The sequence below is a fragment of the Taudactylus pleione genome, unplaced genomic scaffold, assembly GCF_031769625.1.
Source record: "Taudactylus pleione unplaced genomic scaffold, aTauple2 ptg000110l, whole genome shotgun sequence".
Taxonomy (NCBI): domain Eukaryota; kingdom Metazoa; phylum Chordata; class Amphibia; order Anura; family Myobatrachidae; genus Taudactylus; species Taudactylus pleione.
Window position 1 is genome coordinate 2,854,939 of NW_028284512.1, and position 20,051 is coordinate 2,874,989.

Below are 20,051 nucleotides of genomic sequence, written 5' to 3' on the forward strand. Positions count from 1 at the left end.
TGATCCGATTACAATCCAGGAACTGTTTGTGAAATCTGAACCGCTGTATATTCTTTGGGATGGATCATTATGCATTTTGCTATAGATGAGACTCGAATTACTCCTTGATTGCTAAAATGTCAAAGTGGAAGAGAGTACTAGTAAGCATAATGACTACAGCATATTTAGGGGGCAAAGTCTCCTTAAAATTAAGAAAATGAATGAGCTATATTTAGCCTTAATTTTAAGGGAGGGTATTCTAATATATACAAGTCTAGCATAGTGCACAGATGCATCTGGGAAACGGAATGTGGTATCACTGTATTAGAACCTGCAAACTATGTACTCCTGCACACATACTTCCATTAGCCCTCTGAAAGGGGGGTAATTCCCAAGGCTAGTAACATACCGTATGTAATATATGTCAGTTTAGTGGATCATATACAAGAAAGATACAGTAATACAGTTCCCCTTCTCATGACATGTGAAGTGCATATGAAATTAGATTATTACAAAGTAAAGCTGGCCACGTACCAACCTACTCATTAAGGGGCCTATTCATGATGTTAATTATCAGGGTCCAGACGGACCCCGATAACCAACACCCTAATTCGCCACGGCCACCGGAGCAATTCATCATTGCTCCGGCGTGGTGGCAGCTGATGTGAAATCAGCTGCCCCCGCGAGCGGCTTTACTGCTCCTTTTCGGAGAAGGAATCTTGCGGTGCGCATGCGTGACCTACAGGTCACACATGCGCACAAGAGCCACGGCGTCCGGCGGAAGGAGCCGGACAGGGGCGGAGGGATCCGAAAGGATCCCTTCTCGCAAGCTGGATCCTCTTCCCATAGGGAAGAGCGGGCGGCGAAGAACAAGCGGGGGTATTCGCCATCTGAAGATGGCGAATGCCCCCGCAGTCAAGCTCCGAAAATATAATATTTTTGGAGCTTGATGAATTCTGTCCCCTTACTAGTGTATGGGGACAGCGGGCCATTCCAAAAACAGAAGGTAAGTAGGAGATATCTGTGTTATCTCCTGCTTCACCTTCTTAATGAATGGCCCGAATACTTAATTTTAACAATTGCAGGTGAAAATGTGCTTTTTCACCTGCTTTTGTCAAAATTAAGTGATGATGAATAGGCCCCATAGTGTTACTGCCAGACCGGGAGCAGGGGAGGGCGCTGAGGTGCGGGCAGGTCTTCTCTCTTTCTCCCAAAAAGGGGGCGTGGCTGACCAGGGAGGGGGACGTGTCTTTGTGACACGTCACCAATCCATCACTCTTGGGGGCGTGCCTAGCACTTATGTAGGTGCTGAGTTTCTCCCAAGCTCTCCCCTCACTGGGAATAGCTGCAATCTATACACCTGGTGGCCATTGGAAACCGCAACCTTTCCCACCCGCGAGACACTGCGGCCCGAGGGTGTGACGGCACAGGGTAGGCTTCTTTAGCAGGGCACAGCTATGAGGGCAAGGCGTAGCGCCTTTCTTAAAAAACCTAGCAGGATCACTACTTTAATTAAAAAATGATGCGATTACACTGAAATAAAAAGATTTGTTTGTATAATAATAAAATAATGTATACACATGTGGGCAGCTTAACACAAAGACATATCGAGTACTTAATTATGAAAAATTGTAAACTGAAGACTGGACATGAGGGAGAGAAGCACATTATAGCTGAATATTATGTGCAAATTATACATACACTCCGGTTTATGGTGCACAATTTCTGCAACTACACCAACTTCACATTTACAAAACACATTGTAAGGGGGGGAATTAAATGGTTTCTTGTGCCCATAGCTCCCGTCTAAAGTGATCAGGACCTATTCAATTGTTTTGGGCGCCCATCACTTATCTCGGATTTCTATTTGCACCCGCCTAAGGTGCGAGCAGATATCTGCCCAAAGTGATGCTTTGGGCACCTTAACTGCAGCGCGCCCAGCTTTTGAACGCCTTAACTAATATTTAGCAAGGGAAAAGCCACTTTATGTGGTTAATACCAAGCGCATTGGGTGCTATAATGCAGCCAATATGACCAGGGAGGGGCTGGTCACGCGTACAATTGAATAGCTCCTGTCACTTTAACAGGCACCTCATACAATTGAATCATCCCCTAATACCCCTTTTCCACCAAAATTCCAGGGTCTGACCCGGAGTTGGAACAGGGTTCCTATCCGGATCAGACCCGGAATTTAGCCGGCGCCGACTCGGGATATTCCCGAGTCGGCGCCGCTCACACCGCAGTCGGGTCTGCATAGACCCGGCTTTTCCGCCGTGAAAGTGGACGCTTGGAGATGACGTCAGCTCCAAGCGCCATTGAAGCCGGACCAATCGGCCGGCTTGCGGCGCACTGCAGGTCATCAAGACCCGGAGTGCGCCATACACACAGCAGGGTTTCACGGGCTACGCCCGTGTTAAACCCTGCTGTTTACCTGGGTTGGATTGCCGAGTCACTTGACCCGGCAATCCAACCGTCATCCCTTTTACACCAAGGAGCTGCCCGGGTTAACCCTGCAATAACCCGGGTTCTAGCTCCGGTATAAAAGGGGTATATCAGAGAAACCTCCTGGAAGAACCACATAACGTACTGCGAAGAGGCAATTGAGTTATTGGTTCTGCAATAAATGTTGGATGACTTTTCACAAGCTCAAAGACAGCATAAAAAGGGGGAACAATATAGATAATACATTTTTATTCATGCAAAGCCTTTTAGAAGGAGCAAACAATGCTGACTTTCGACCAGCAACGAGTAACAATGAAATACATCTTTTCAGATGTGTTTAATTCAATTAAAGGAGTAAAGTGTTTTCCTGTGTGCCGGTCAGAGAAAGCTGTGATCACTTAACCGACATCTGTGGGAAAGGCGCTCTTGTGAATCACAGGATGTATTTACCAAGACAGGAAAATTACTGGCTGCTTGGGGCAAGATAACCTAAGCCCGTGTGAGCCAGGGTAATCAATTCCCAATCAAATCTACAACCAGCTCTCTTGGCTGCTCGCATGAAACCAACCTTAGGCCATTGAAGAGCTGCTTAGACTTATCCAGTAAGTAGCAGAAATCAGTGACAGTCTTCCTCTCCACCTGCGGGATGTCCTCATCATTAGCACCAGACATCTCTACTCCTTGCAACACACTTCACCCTGGAAGAGAGAAGTCCTGTGTCAAATGCATGACTATTCAAATACAGTCAGTCCTTAACTCAGCCACTTAAATAAATTATTCATCAAACACAACTTTACCATCACAAAATTGATTCACAACCATTTTGGATAATATTTTATGCAAACTGTATTATTCCCAACCTAAATGAGACATTTGGAACGTGCCTTTGACTAGGATAGGAGCACCTTTTTGTTATCAGCGTCATCTCCTGCAGATCCTGAATGATCCAGATTTGGTAAACAAGGATCGAACAACCATATAATGGAGATTCTCAAAGCAGCACATAGTATTTCAGGAGATCAACAGGATGAGAGAGCTGATCTTGTGGGAGACCATGAACTGTCCTCATGAAAATGTTAGCTGGGTCAGGGCCACCTGGTACAGGGGCAATGTTATGAGGTGGGATGTAGTTATAATCCTGACAGTCGGGATGCTGGGGCTTAGAATGCTGGTGCCGGAATCCCGACACCTGTCAGAATCCCGGCGCTGGCATCCAGATGGTTAGTACTGGGATTAGGGGGAGGGTTAGGGTTAGGCACTACGGGGAGGGTTAGGGTGCCGGTTAGGATTAGGCACTAGGGAAGGAAGGTTAGGTATAGGCAGTGGGGAGGGAGGGTTACGGAGAGGGGGAGGGTTAGGGTGCCGGTTAGGTTTAGGCACTAGGGGAGGAGGGTTAGGTTTAGGCAGCTGGGAGGGAGGGTTAGGATACTGACCAAACCGGTGTCAGTACCCTAACCCTGTCGAGATGCTGGCATCAAGATTCTGACCACCGGGATTCCAAGCGCAGACATCCCGTACCCAACCCCATGAGGTTATGCTGCCCAATTGGCAGTATAATTATTATTATATTTTATTTCTAAGGCATTACGAAGTGTCCACAGCACAGTACAAGATGAAAAGATAAAAACATTGCTAAATAACACAACTGTAAAGGTGCGTATCCACTTGCCAACAATGAAGGACTGAACGATTACGATATCGTTCAGTCGTTCATTATATTGTGCAGTGCCCACACTGAACATTATGTCGTTCAGTGCAGGTACTCTCCCTCATTCCTGAAATGCTCAACCTGACAATATCGTAAGGTTGACCATCATGTTCGGCGATGAGCAATGCCGACAACGACCAGCTGGAGCGGGCATTGCTGGTCGTTGCCGGCATTTTACCGCACAATTAATGAACGATTGAACAAGTGGATACGCGCCTTAAGTTAAACAGCATAAGTACATTATACAAAAAGTAACCAAAATGCATAAACACAAAATATTACTATAACAAACAATAGAACAAGTAAAAGGAGAAACGAATGTGGCAACCCACTGTTACTAGAAGGAGCATGCAGTGGTGAATAACGTGAGATGTGTGTGTGTGGGGGTGAGAGAGTGTGTGTGTGTGTGGGGGGGGGGGTGAGAGAGTGTGTGGGGGGTGAGAGCGTGTGTGTGTGTGTGTGTGTGGGGGGGGTGAGAGAGAGTGTGTGGGGGGGGTGGAGGGAGAGTCAGTGCAGCAGGCAATGATCCTGTACTCAACGTATGGGTGAATAAACAGTGTCACGGTCGCTGAAGGGGAAAATGGAGACTAATGGTCTGACCAATGGTGACCTGGATCGCGCTGGGGGAGAAAAAGGGAGAAAACAGCCCTGCCCGTGAGAGCTGACATAATAAGGACAACGTGCCATATATGTTTGGCCTCAAAATGACCACAATGATGATTTTAAAGTAAACAATTTAGGTTATGATGAAGCATGATAGGAAACGTGGTTAGGTGACTAGGGATATCTGCCTCCTGGGTTAAATATGGGATCCCGGCGTCGGGATGCCGCCGGTCAGAATACCGATAGCGGCATCCCGACAGTCAGAATCCTGACACCCATAGGTAAGTAAGCCAACACTAACCCTCACCCCTAACCTCCCCCCTTAGTGCCTAACCCTAACCTCCCCCTCCCCGATGCCTAACCCTAACCTCCCCCTCCCATGCCTAACCCTAAACCTAACTCTCCCCCTAACCCTCGATACTTACCTTCAGGATGCCGGCGATCGGGATTATGGAGCCGGGATCCCGATGCGGTCGGGATTCCGGTGCCAGTATTTTGACCATCGGCATCCCGCACGTAGGGATGCTGACTACATCCCCTGCCTACTGTATGTGTGGTCACCCCAACATGCCAATGTGCCACATGTCTGGATCCTGTCCCAAGTGACCACCTACTTGTGATGCCGAATTGTAAGCAAATGCTGATGCTTGTGTGTGGCCGACTATGAGAACAGAGAAAAGAGGGAGACACAGACATACAAATGAAGGAACAAGGGGCCTGATTCAGACCCACTCGCGAGCGGCTGTCCGCCTCGCAAGTGGGTCGATGGTGCGCACTGAGCATGCGCACAATGGAGAGAGCTCCGTCGTGCGCATGCGCCAGACGCAACGAGCGAAGGACTTTCCTTCGCTCGTTGTGTCTGATCAAAGGGGGCGTGCTGTCAATGTTGATTGACAGCACGCCCCCTTTGGTGGGCGTGCCGGGGGCATGCCTCCCAGACGGGGGCGTTCCCAAGGGAACGCCTACCGTCAGAAGCCGGCCCACTGACATCACTAGTGATGTCAGTGGGAGTGATTTTGGCTCTGATAGAGCCAAAATCACTCCAGGGCTTGTGGTCGAAAACCCCGACCACAGGCTTCTGGTCGCACCGGCGATGGTCGCGATGGTCAAGACCATCGCGACCATCATCCTGCACGCTCGTATGTGCTGTGGGTGGTGACCCACATCTATACGAGCGTCCAGGAGGACGCTCCATTTTTATGGAGGACGGCCCTCATTCAGAGCGAGCGCTCTGCTCAGAGCGTCCGGCTCTTAATGAGGGCCAAGGTCTCCTATCAGCAAAAAGTAGATATTGGAGGCTCCAGTCATAATGCTGCTTAAAAATAATGGCAAAACACACCTCTGAGGTGCGAGCTAAAATCCGATTTAACTAGTGCCTCGGGGAAGCATCGCGCCCGCCACACTAAGGACCTCATTCAGAGTCGGTCGAAGCGGCTGCACGGTCGTACGCCACTGATGTTCGCTATACTGCGCATGCGTATAGTTCGCAATGCGCGTGTGCAAACTAGCCGCTACGATCAGAAATTTCTCTCTCCTTGAACACAGCCAGGTCGGTAGTTTGAGTGACATATTGAGGAGTTTGTGGGTGGTAACAGGGGAAGGTGCTTGAAAACGGGGGAGTGGAGATCCGAACGCAGGCGTGCCTAATTATGCGAACAGCGTTTTATGGGAATGCATACGGTTTATGAGAGTGCATAATTAACAAAGTAGCGTCATGGCACATGAGACATGGGAGGTTTTTACACTGACATGATCGTAGAGCTTAAGAGAGGGTATGGTCAACCTTAAGCTCTACGACCAGTTCCGATGGTTCCCGATGGTCTCGATTAATCCTTATATGCCCGGAGATGACGGGCAATGCGTACGAGAAGGGGGCGTATTTTTTTGAATTCCGGCCGCTTCCTCCCCTTGGTCGGCCAGCTACTGATCCGAACTTAGGGACGCAACTTGCGAGGGAATCATTTGCATATCCGGCCCGTACGACCGTGTGGCCGCTTCGACCGACTCTGAATGAGGTCCTAAGCCCCAGGAATTAGTCGGGGTAAATTGCATCTCCCGATTTAAATGCAGGGAGCAATGCAGGCAATTGAATAGCTCTGGTCACTCATCCTAGGAGCTACATCCCTGCGCTGGGTATTGAATTGCCCCCTTTGTCTTGCATAAGTATTCAACCAATGTGCAACAGAAGATCCAAGTTTACAGAAAAGAAAACTATCGCACTAACAATTGGCTTGTGAACCATTAAAAAAAAAGTCAGCTTTTATTGATAAAAAGACCCCCTAAATCAACTAAGATTGGTCATACTGTGACTCTGAAGGAAAGCTGTGAAAATGAAGACCAGTGACCTTTCTAAGAGGAATATAGCAAAGTTGTAGAAACGCACTAGATAGGGAAATGCTGCAAAATAATATCCAAGAGCTTGGATAACCCAGTAAGCATTGTTGAATCAATTGTGAGGAAATGGAAGCTGCATTATACCAATCAGGAACTGCCTAGACAAGACCATCCCTCAAAACTCAGTGTCAGAGCAACAAGACTTGTGAGGGAAGCCACAGAGAGGTCGACTAACACCACACTCTACGCTCCAGTGCCTGAATATTTATGTATTTGGATTTATATTGATCTAGTGCTGCTCAGATACCTGTGGTCCCTTTCTAGCCACTAGGAACACGAGTAGCTGTAATAGGCGCAAACAGGTCTCTAGCATGTGGGTGCTATGTAGCGATGTAAAAATTATTTGAAGTGAAGCCACAGTAATTTATCATAGGCTAATTGAAGCAGCGAGGCTATTCAATTAGAGGCTGCAATTAACGAGGACTTTTTTTGAGCCTTAGCATGTACAAAAAGAAATCTGTGTACCAGCACAACTATTTTGGTGGACCAGTACAAAAAAAAAAAAAAGTGAACTTGGCATGATGCATCCCGTAGTACCGGCGTTGGTGACGCCGGTATGCATGACTATCACAGCAAAGGACCGCTCTCTCGGTAGGAGTGGCCCTTTGCGATGGAGGGACGTCCTGGTCTATGACCCAGAAGTCCAGCATTCTTCTGCGCATGTGCAGAAGGACGCACGCGCCGCAGGGGGTACTGGGAGGGATCCGACTGGATCTTTCTTACAGCACTCTCCCGATAGAAACCCATAGGCTTCTATGGGTAACGCCATCAAGAAGATGGCATTACCCACCGCAACCAACCCCCAGAGTGCATCACATTCCGGAGTGTGGTGCATATGAGAAATGGGATCAAACTCGCATTTTGGGGGTATGACCGCATTTCTCAGGTTGCTGCATCCCACCCTAGGAGTGAAAAAGGTGAATCTTTATGGAAAACCTAAACGCAGCTGCCAAGGAAGCCATCACCATGACAAGCACAGGGCAGTCCATCTGGACCCACAAGTGCAAAACTGAAACATGTAACAGATGCACCAATGCAGAGAAGGATCCGCAGCACCGGTTGCCAGGTCCTGACAGAATGAGGCCATAACCATTTGGCACTACAACGATCAGTAGCAAGCGCTGAGCGAGACTCCTGGCAATGAGCTTGAGAAAAAAGGGATGAACATATAAAATGAGCTGGGGGAGGGGGCTCTGTGGCATCTCAAAAAGGGTAGGGATTTGCAGGCTGGTGAAAAACACCTTTAATACTTACTCTTTGGTTTAATGGAGTGATATTATTATAGCTGTAGGAATGTGAAATTGTTCTAGTTTACTGTGATGCAGAGCAGATATCAGAATGGTGGAGCCGTAGTGTAACACCTCTGTGAGCTGATGTACACTCGTGGTTTACGCAGTCATTGTGTTGTACTGTTAAGTGAGCACCTGGTGTGAAATACAAGTGTGAGACTGCCAGTCTATTCCAGCAGTATTTTGTGCACTTACATTCTCACATCCTACACATTAATAAGATGATTAGCATAGTCACTGTGATTGCATGATGATTTGCATAGGCATTAATGTATTTCATTCATTTTACGGCTACAAAGACCTTACGATCATATGGAGCACAGGACAGTAGGGAATGCTGGTACTATGTAGTACTAGGCTGACTATGATGCACTGTTTTCACTGCTGCCACCCATCATTTACTGATTTATCCAGCAGCCTGCAATACTAGATATCGTTTTTACAGGGGTGTCTCTGAGTGATCTGTATGAAATACCGCTGGACCTATGTCCGGCGGTTCAAATCCCGACGCAGGAAGACCGGCTGCAGTGAAGATCCCGACAGCTAAAAAGGTAAGTATTTACTAATTCTACTCCCCACCCCCCCTTTAACCCTCCTTTAGGGGTGTCTAACCATAACCGCCCCCGCAGCCTAAACCTAAGTCTCCAGGGAGGGTGCCTAACCCTAACCTCCCCCCGGGGGTGCCTAACCCTAACCCCACCTTCCCCTAGCCTAACCCTAAACCTCCTGGGGGGGTCCCCCCCGGGAGTCCCTAACCTAACCCTCCCCCCCCACGGCTGTACACGCACGTCGCCTGGCTTACCTTCGTTCGGTATGCCAGGCATTGGGCTCCCGGCGTAGGTATAATGACAGGCGTCAGGATTTTGACGCCTGTCATTAGTACCCTGCTGGGATTTGACAGTCGGGAAGCCGGCGGTCGGCATTTCAACCTTCGGCTTCCTGACTGCATCCAGTTTCTGAATATCCTGAGCACCCAATGTCAACTTGTCTACTTTCTGACTCTTGTCTGTCCAACATCCATCTACCTTGTATGTCCCTCATCATACTTGAGGTTTCTGTATTCCATGCAATATATTCTGTTAAATGCAAACATGCATTTATAATTCTACTCAACTGTACCAAGAATTATACACTTAAGGCGCGTATCCACTACACGATAAAAATTAACGATTACGACAGTTATCACTCATTAATATTTCAGTTAATATGCCATCAACGACCAGTGATGTGCACTCCCGCTGGTCGTTGTCAGCATCTGTCATCGCCTGAACATGCAGGTCTACCTGCCGATATCGACAGGCTGTGCATGTTCGGGGATGAGGGAGGCTGCCTGCACTGAACGACATATCGCTCAGTGTGGGCACATTATCCACTGCACAGTATGATGAACGATTACGATGTTGTAATCGTACAGTCGTTCTAAACTCATGTAGTGGATATGCACCTTTATTGTGTCATAGGTGTCTTATGTCAGATGCAACATAATCTATGTCACCAAGCAAATAAACAATTATGGATTATTCGTTATTTATAAAGCACTCTACATTGGAAGGAATCTATATTACTCAGCACTCTACATTGGAAGGAATCTATATTACTCAGCACTCTACATTGGAAGGAATCGGGATACAAAATGAATCACTTGCAATTACATGAAACAGCCAGTAAAGGTGACCGTGCTCCAATGACATTACAGTAGAGGTGTGCGGAACAACTGATATATAAGGTAGAGGAATAACAATTGTAGTTGCTATTGGGGAAAGCGGGATTCCAGCGTCAGGACTCTTGGCGCCGGCATTATGTGGGCTAGGATCCCGTACAAGCCTCCTGTGAGGTAGTAGCATTATATGCCACCATTGTCCAAACAAGCAGTCACACTTGTGCTCATTACAGGTACACAGTTTATATGACTGAGGTTGGTTAACGTGCCCATATGCAGGGACTTCTGAAAGAACAACCCAACCGCTCAAGCTCTCAGATCTACTTCAAATTTGGTCAGACACATAGTGAATACATGCGAGTCCAACAGGGCCGGATTAAGGTTTTTGGGGGGGCTCAGGGAATTTCATTTGTGGGAGCTCCTACCAATAGAAGTACATTATGCAACTCAGTGCCCCATCATGAAAACTTGTAAATTATGCCACAATGCCCCAGTATAAACATTATTCCACCGTGTGCCCCAGTATGAAAAAAAGCCCACTCCAGTATGCCACACATTGCACCCCAGTATTCCACAGAGCCCATCATACTAAATATTATGTCCCAGTCCCACCCCAGCATGCAACACATTGCCCAATATCCCACAGAGTCCCTATATTTGTATATATTTCCCATGCCAGCACTCCACATATTGGCACACAGAACCCCCCCCCATTATTATGTCCCAGGGCACCCAGTACACTAAATATTGCCGCCAGTATGCCACACCAAGCCCCCATATTATTATGTCCCAGTGCCACCCCCAATATGTCACAGAGCCACCATATTAAAGTTATGTCCCAGTGTCTCCTACCCATCCCTCCCAAAGCCACAGAGAGCCCCTGAGTGCTTACCATTTGTGGCAGTCTCCTGCTGGTATGCCTGAATGCATAGTGCTTACAGAGCGCCTCCAACATCCCATAAGTGTCACGGGCAGACTTAAAGATTACCGGTTCTCTGTAACTGGGAGGTCAGACCGACCCGGTAAGGTCGCCCCACCCCCCCTGTTGTGTGTGGGGGGCCCCAGAGCGACAGTCCTAGTTGCCCCGCTGTCAATCAGGCCTTGATGGCCAAACAGCGAAGATCTGAACATTTGGCAAAGGGTCATAGAGAGCAGTGTTTGGTGATGGCTGTGCATGCAGCCATCACCAAACCTCAACAGATTTACCAGCTGCTCTGGTCGACATCAGATTGATCCAACTCAAATGTTTATCAGGATATTGGTTTATTTCATGCACACCATAATTTGTAAAACAACCTAAATGACTTGCAAACTAAAAACTGTGTATGGGAAGTTTTAAATCTGTACCACATACCATGGAAGGTTCTAAACAAGGTTCTCACATTGGGTTGGGTATGATATGCTGACAGTAATAATGTCAACAATCACCATGAGAATCATGACGTGGTTATAATGTCATCATTGACCATGTCGATATTCATCACGTAGACAGTGATGAAATTTCAACATGTTAGAATGCCGACATATTGACTCAGCGGTGATCCTCCTGCTCCTGACGGCTGCAGCGGTGGCTTCTGGGTACCAGCGGTCATGTGACTGGGACTTCTGGGTCCTCCAGCGTGAGTATTTCTCCCCTAACCCTAATACCTACCCCTCCCTCTAGTGCCTAAACCGCCCCCTCAAACTAACCCGAACGTCGATATTTCACCTGTTAACAGTCTGAGAATGTCAACACGTTGCCTGTCAACATTTTATCAATGTTGACATTGTTGTGTCGAACTTTGACAACACCCCCTCACGCTTATGCCAGGGATGTTAATAGTGGGGTAGACGCTAAAAGTTCCTCATCACATCAGAGGAATCAAGTATTTCTCCACATCTCAATCAGATAAATTTAAATGGAATACATGTTTTTTTAATTTTTTTAGTTTATAAAAACTTTTCCTAGTTTGCTAAAATAAGTGGATGGTGTAATACTGATAGGATGTGCTTCAAATAAAAGCCATGGATTGCATTTGGGTGTTGCCACCAGGTATAACAATTGCGTATGTGCATGCCGATTTGTCACTTATGGGGCCAAATGTAAAAGCCAGCAACTTACGGGAGGTAGCAGAGTCCGGCAAGAAAGTTATTAGATCAAAGCGGCAAGAACTTTAAAGACGAAACCAGGTTAGTGGCGCTTTAACCTAGTGACTATCTCGCCTGAATTGCGCGGCTCCTGCAAACCGTGGGCTATTACATTTGGCCCATAGTTAAGCAGGGTAACCCAACACGATTATACATTAGCCAATTGATGCAAATAAGCAGAAATAGGGTTAGTACATTAAGTCGAACAACCTGTATTAAGAGCTTTAATAGGTTTAATTAGTCATATGAACCTCACTAAAGGTACTTCCTAAAAACTTTATGGTTGATGCCAATCCTGGTATTCTGAAATTAAAACGCTATACTCTGCAAGGTTTAATTTAATTATTGCTTGATAAACTGCAAGAAAATGTGCTAACATTTTGCTAGGATTTGTCCACATTAAATTAAGTATTTAGCTAAATTGAAGACTAAAGTATTATATTTCATTGTACCCCAGAGGCAAGTAATAAGCTAGCAACAATTCATTACCGAATACAGGGAATGGAGAGAGCAAATAAACAGGCAGAAGATTGTAAAGTTGGTCACTGATCAGCTCAGGTACATTGTGATGCTGAGGGCATGCCTATAGGCGTGATATTTTCCTAAGCCGGTGAAAACACTGTTTAAATAATTAAGGGGTCTATTTACTAAGCAGTGTTAGGAGACAGAGTGAAAAGCGATAAGAAAGTGAATAGGTTCCAGACAATCAGCTCCCAACTGTCATTTTTCAAACACAGCCTGTGAGATGACAGTTGGGAGCTGATTGGCTGGCACCTTATCACTTTCTTATCACTTTGTCTCCTAATACAGTTTAGTAAATAGACCCCCAAAACACTGTAAAGTTCTGTATTTTGGTTTTGGAGGAACAGCGTTCACTTTATTCCAAGATTTGTGAATCATGAGGAGCATGGTTCACTGAGAACCTATAATTATTGTTAAACACTGGAGAACATACTTTTAATAATAGTATTAATGATTTTGAAAATTATTATCTTTATCACTTATATTCTGCTGGGCTGACCACATTCAAACTCATTATAACCAATCAGGGAGCTCATCAACTGCAAGGAAGTTACATTGTTTTAAACAAAGTTGTGGTTTTTTAAGTAAATGACAATTTCTCACTCTTTGCAAATGTTTAAATTTTGCCACTTTGCTGGTGACAAAGCAAACATTGGTTGTGCTTATGTTGGTTATCATACTGCCTGGCAGTGGTGAGAGTGTAAACCCCACTTTTAACACCGAAGGTAAAGTTTTCAAATGTACTTTCCCCTCCACAAGAGAGTAGACCCCATTCACTATTCCCGCAATATACTGGACTGTGCTACTGAACAATAAACCCAGTACTTATCCCACACATTACACTACTAGAGACTCCCATACAGTATACCAGCAGAGTGCCCGGCCCCACGCAACAGATAGTGTGACCCTCTTGAGAGCTCCAAACCCCTGGTGGTCAGTGTCCAATACATGGTCTATACCCTGGTGGTCAGTGTACAATACAGCAATCATTCCTTGGTGGTAAGTGTCCAATACAGAGCACATTCCCTGGTGGTCAGTGTCCAATAAAGAACACATTCCCCGAGGGCCATTGTCCAATACAGTGAACATTCCCCAAGAGCCAATGCCCAATACAGTGCACACTCCCCAAGGCCATTGTCCAAATACAGTGCACATTCCCTGGTGGTCAGTGTCCAATAGAGTGCACATTCCCTGGTGGCCAGTGTCCAATACAGTGCACATTCCCTGGTGGCCAGTGTCCAATACAGTGCACATTCCCTGGTGGCCAGTGTCCAATGCAGTGCACATTCCTCGGTAGCCAGTATCCAATACATTGTCCATTTCCTGATGCCCATTGTGCAATACAGATCGCATTCCCCAATGGTCTGTGTCACATAGAGCCCATTCCTCAAAAGTCAATGTCAAACAAAGAGCCCATGACCAGGTAGTTCATGTCAAATATAGACTCGACGATCAACAGTTCCTTCGTGGAGAGGAAATGGACCAGCAAACTACATAAGGATCATTCAGCGCATGTGTAGTTGATAGGAGCTTCCTATTTGTTGATGTTTACATGTGTACGGTGTGTAAGCTGCTACTTGGAAAGTGGGTATTCCTATAAAACTAGAAGTTCATTGATACAGAAAGGAGTTACTCAGTTTATGGACCAGGAATAGGTCTCAAAGAAATAGAAAGAAGTAGAATCATCAGAAGACATTAGCAGCCCAGAAACCAGCAGGAGGACTTGAACAGTGTGTTAGCATTCCCAATGAATGAAATTAAAAGGAGGGAGTACTTCGACCATGCATTTTGTATTTCATCACATTAGAAAGCTGTGTTCCAGGCATCTCCCTCGGCCCTAATGCTTGGTTTAGAGAGTGAGCATCAATTATATGTATTCTTTATTGTGAGCTGCGTTATAATTAGACACAAATACAATACCTCAATAATGGCTTTCAGCTACCGTTGTAACAATTCTACAGTTACAACGACATCGTAAAGCCAGCAACAGGACCCTAAATTGCGCATTTTAGTTTGCTACCAGGGGCTACATGCCAAAACACACAGTTCATGAGCAACCGTCAGTGAGACTGACAAGCGGACTACATCACCAGCATCACTCCTAATTGAATTTCGCCCATTGTGTCTAAATGTTCATGCTACATGCCTGCATGAAGTTGGCCATTTTCTAGGCAGGAGTAAAATATTCATGAGAAAAGAACACAATTCATATATTAGCTATACAGCTATAGCTCCTCCCACATCATAGGAAAAAAAATTCTCATGGGATGTGCTACAAGCCAATAAAAAAAAAGAAGAGGGTCATAAAAGGATTGCTCCAGTGTATGGAAAGAAAATGAGCTTGCCAGACTGCTCTGTGTTTTCTGATTCCATCTGCCCACACTCTACCAGTTCAGTTAATGAAGTACCTCTCTAATAACATGGCAAAATGCTGCTAAGTGTAAAACAAAGCCGTGGACATAGTTACAGAAATTTAAAGACTCCACTGATTTTATGTGTATTATTCAGCTTAATAATACAGTGATACATCAATGTGAAAATAGTGGTTTTACTTGTGGTACATCCCATGTGTGGGAAGGATCACATTCACTGAGCCCCAGATATAAATCGTGCCATCTAACTGCAGGAAGCTTGTCAGCTTCCAGCACATTGGCTTCGAATAGTCACATGAGATTCAAGTCACAAAAACTTCAGCCTACATAATGCATTTACGTTGACAGGAGGCATTTTTGCTGGAAGTTCAAAAAGCGGGGCACGGAGTGTAGGTGCCTACACACTAGACGATATTTTGCCCGATTTGGATGCATTGGAGCGACAAATCGTGTAAAAAATATGTCCAAATCAAGAGTGTCCACTCACGATAACGATGCCAATGCGCATCCCCGCGGGTCATACGGGATGCAGTCATGTGGCCGCCGGTCACTATCCAGACAGTATAATCCCGGCAAGGGATCTAACATAGGCGTCGTAACACCGACTCCTATGTTAATCCCAACACCGGAACCCCGACAGGAAGCCGGACCAATCGTCCAATGCCTAAACCTAACAATCCCCGGCTACATGGATACTTACCCCCGGTAAGTATCCATGTAGCCGGGGATTGTTAGGTTTAGGCACCCCCCGGAGTGGGTTAGGCTAGGGGAAGGTTAGGGTTAGGCACCCCCCGGGAGGGTTAGGTTTAGTGTGCAGGGAGGGGGTTAAGGCACCCCTGGGGGGGGTTAGGGTTAGGCCCTGGGTGGGGAGGTTAAGGTTAGGCACCCCTAAAGGAGGGTTAGGTACTTTACTTACCTCCATTGGAATCTGCGCTGTTCGGCCTGCCAGCGTCGGTATTTCAACCACTGGGCTGTCGTCCGGCAGTCATTCATACCGATTCCGGTCATACATAGCAACTTCAGATCTTGCGTACTGCAGGCAAGATCTGTCAATCTCGTACACGACGCACTGGAAATCGATAAGGTTGCACGATAGGTCATTGGTCAGATTGGACACTTTTAAGCACCATATCGTGTCCTGGAGGGCCGGGGAGAGTTCAACGGAAATCGCTAACGATATCGTATCGTGAGCACATCGTCTAGTGTGTACCCACCTTTAGAAAGGAATTTCAAAAATGGCTCTGTTAAGCTAGAACAAATCTTTATTTTATTATTGGTATTATAATAATTTTTATCTTTCAGCACAATTAGTTAATCAGATTATACATTTGCAACTTTTCATGAAATAAACATTTGCCATCTCTATTGCAAAGCGCAACGGAATATGCTGCGCTATAAGTTATTGTTATATAATCAACCAGAAACAAGTTGCGTACTGTTCTGGTACAAGCATTCTATTTATCAACTTCATAGGAATGCTATTCACAGTCGCTCTCTAACTGCAAGTCTAGCCAGCAGGTAATGTTTTAATAGGAAGGTTTTGCCGTGTGCAGTTTATAAAGCTCCATGTGCGAGACTAGTGACCATGATAGCCCCACTGCCTGGAGGTTACAGATTTACTAAAAGTTAAAATAATTGAAGCCTCAGGACACCCATCTGTTATATTGTCACTCTGCTCCACAATCAATACAAAACGTTAGTAACCAAAAGAAAAATATATGTAAAATAAGCCACAGGCGACAAACTGTATTACTGCCAGCAATGTAGCTTTGAAAATGAGATAATTTGATTTAATGATAATTTTTTATTTTTCTTCTAGCATTGAAAAAGTAATATTTCCCAATAAATGTACTGTTTTGTGCACAATGGTATTCCCTCTGATATTGTCGCACTTTGATTACAGAACCTGACACATAAAATAACAAACTAAATGTAGAATTGTTTTTTTTTTTATGTTTTTATTATTATTTTTCCTTATCGTCTTGCTGCACAATCGTTTGTGGGTCAGTTCAAGGTGCTAAATTCTGCATGACTGCATGAAAAATAAATGTGTCCACATACATCTATCCTCCACGTGCTATAAGTCGTGCTACACATAACGCGGGAGCTCTGTGTGACCCGGTGACGCCGAGTGTCTTTCTGTGCAACTTTTTACCTTCAAATGCGTCTTATTCGCACAGCGATGTGAACAGTACGCACAAGTAGCTGTTGCTGATTAAAATGATATGCAGCATACCTATGCTGTGTGCGACTGCATCTGCATGCAAAAAGCTACATTATAGTGTCACAGCACAGACGGTGTAATGGTTAGCATTACTGCCTCACAGCACTGAGTTTGTAGGTTCGATTCCCACTACACTTGGCGACCTGCACACGATCCCACGATGTGTCCAATTTCCATTGAAACTCCTCCCCGGCAGCTCTGTACACGATTTGGTGTTTGAAGTGTCCAATTTACAAACGATCTATCGAGCATTTAGACTTTTTCCAGTGCATTGTGTCCCAGATTGGCAGATCTGAAGATGCGATGTGCGACCAGCGGGGACGCGTATTGCAACGTGATCGTGAGTGCGGACTCACGATTTGGGCAGTTTTTACACGATCTGTCGTTCTAATGGGTCGGAATCGGCCAGATGGTGTAAAAAATCGCCAAGTGTGTAGGCACCACCGTGTGGAGTCTGTATATTCTTCCTGTGCTTGCATGGGTTTCCTCCCACACTCCAAAAATATACAGGTATGTTAGTTGGCTCCCATCAAAAAACCCTAGTATGTGTGTGAGCATGTGGTAGGGAACATAGGGGGTCATTCAGACCCACTCGCAAGTGGCAGTACGCTCGCAAGTGGGTCGATGTTCCCCACTGCGCATGCGCGAGACCCGGACTGAGACAGCCAAGCTGTCGCTCCGGGTCTCGCACCAAAGGGGGCGTGCTATCGATGTTGATTGACAGCACGCCCCCTTTGGTGGGCGTGCCTGCCAGACGGAGGCGTTCCCATGGGAACGCCTACCGTCTGAAGCCGGCCCCACTGACATCACTAGTGATGTCAGTGGGAGTGATTTTGGCTCTGATAGAGCCAAAATCACTCCAGGGCTTGTGGCTGGGAAACCCGACCGCAGGGTTTCCCTCGCAAGTCCGCTTATCGCGATGGTCAAGTCCATCGCGACCATCTTTTTGGACGCTCGTATATGCCGTGGGTGGTGACCCACAGCTATACGAGCGTCCAGGAGGACGCTCCATTTTAATGGAGTAGGGCCCTGATTCAGAGCGAGCGCTCTGGTCAGAGCGTCCGGCTCTGAATCAGGCCCATAGATTGTAAGCTCCACTGGGGCAGGGAATGATGTGAGTTGCCAAATATTCTCTGTAAAGCGCTGCGGAATATGTGTGCGCTATATAAATAACTTGTCATATATTATTACATACATTTTGACAAAGTTTTCTTTTTGTAATGGAACAGCTTGGTGATCTCATCTATGTTTGTTTAAGTTGAAATCCCGACCACTACCTTAATCCCGACACCGGAATCTAGACAGACGGCATCCCGAACGAGGTAAGCCGGGGCGTGGGAGTGTTCGGTTTAGGCAGCATAGCAGTAGTTAGGGTTAGGTTTTTTTTGTGGGGGAGGTTAGGCACCCCTAGGGGGGAGGGTTAGGGTTAGGCACGGAGGGGGGAGGGTTAGGTTTAGGCACGGAGGGGGGAGGGTTAGGGTTAGGCACGGAGGGGGGAGGGTTAGGCACTGACAGGGAGAGTTAGGGTGCGGGGTGGGGAGGGTTACGCTACAAGAATGGAGGGTTAGCGGGAGAAGGGGGGGAGGGTTAGTATACTTACCCGACCCCTGTCGGGATACCGACCATCGGGATGTCGCTGTAGGTATTTTGACAGAAGGCATTCTGCCTGCCAGCATTTTATACCCATTCCGTATTTACATATACAGTTATACTGAAAGTTAAAATTAAGCAGACACCTTCATTTCAAACCCCTATAATACTATTGAAAATTGCACATATGACACATTTCTTATTAAAATAAATTGTATGTGTGGAGGAAAAAAGTAACATTAACATTCACTCTGGTGCCATAACAAATTAAGGGGTCTATTTACTAAGCAGTGTTAGGAGACAGAGTGAAAAGTGATAAGAAAGTGATAAGGTGCCAGCCAATCAGCTCCCAACTGTCATTTTTCAAACACAGCCTGTGAGATGACAATTGGGAGCTGATTGGCTGGCACCTTATCACTTTCTTATCACTTTTCACTTTGTCTCCTAACACTGCTTAGTAAATAGACCCCTCAATGATCAAATGTGTGTTGTCACAAAGCTACAATGTTCCTGTGGGCTCAGATCAGAAAATGTGCACTTTATCTGTAAAATAAAACTCAAATGCATCATAATTTGGAAATTCTAGAACATAAAGGAGACAATTTGAGTATCGATGATATTTAGCTGCGTATATCACCGATAGTTATGAAAAAGCAACAGTGCTTATTTTAATACGAGGGTGTGAAGTAATATGAGCATTGCTGTGGCTTCGGGTGTGCCGTCGGAAAACTTATAAAGTCGGCACCATCACAGCCACAAGATCGCACCAGCATCTTTTAATTGAACGTTCGTCACAGAATATTGTGCAGTGCACACAAGATGTGGTACTTTGGACAGTATCCGGTTGACTTGTTGACATTCAGAAGGTCGACAGTGAGAATGTCTATATGGTCATTAGGTCGACAATCAATATGGAGGTCGGCATTTAGGTCAACATGATTAAAGTGTCGGCACATTCCGAATGTCAACATTTAACACGTCGACACTGGAACAACATGTTAAATGCCAACATTCTGAACCTGGCGACATTTTAACAATGTCGACCTAAATTCAATTTGTTTGCACAGTTAGGTAGCCAAATTGGATGAGATCCAGCAGTTTGGAGTTCAGCCCATTGGAAGATGATCTCACAAACGGACCG

The 20,051-nt window shown here is 45.9% G+C and overlaps 1 protein-coding gene across 3 annotated transcripts in view; it reads right to left on the reverse strand.

The window, feature by feature from the left end:
* SCAI (suppressor of cancer cell invasion) overlaps positions 1-20,051 on the reverse strand; it is a 231,314-nt gene that overhangs the window by 118,840 nt on the left and 92,423 nt on the right. For all 3 annotated transcript variants that reach the window (XM_088471144.1, XM_088471145.1, XM_088471146.1), the window contains exon 2: positions 2,990-3,119. In XM_088471144.1, the coding sequence (XP_088327270.1) occupies positions 2,990-3,093 (104 nt within the window). In that variant the 5' untranslated portion in view covers positions 3,094-3,119. The remainder of the gene's footprint in view (positions 1-2,989; positions 3,120-20,051) is intronic.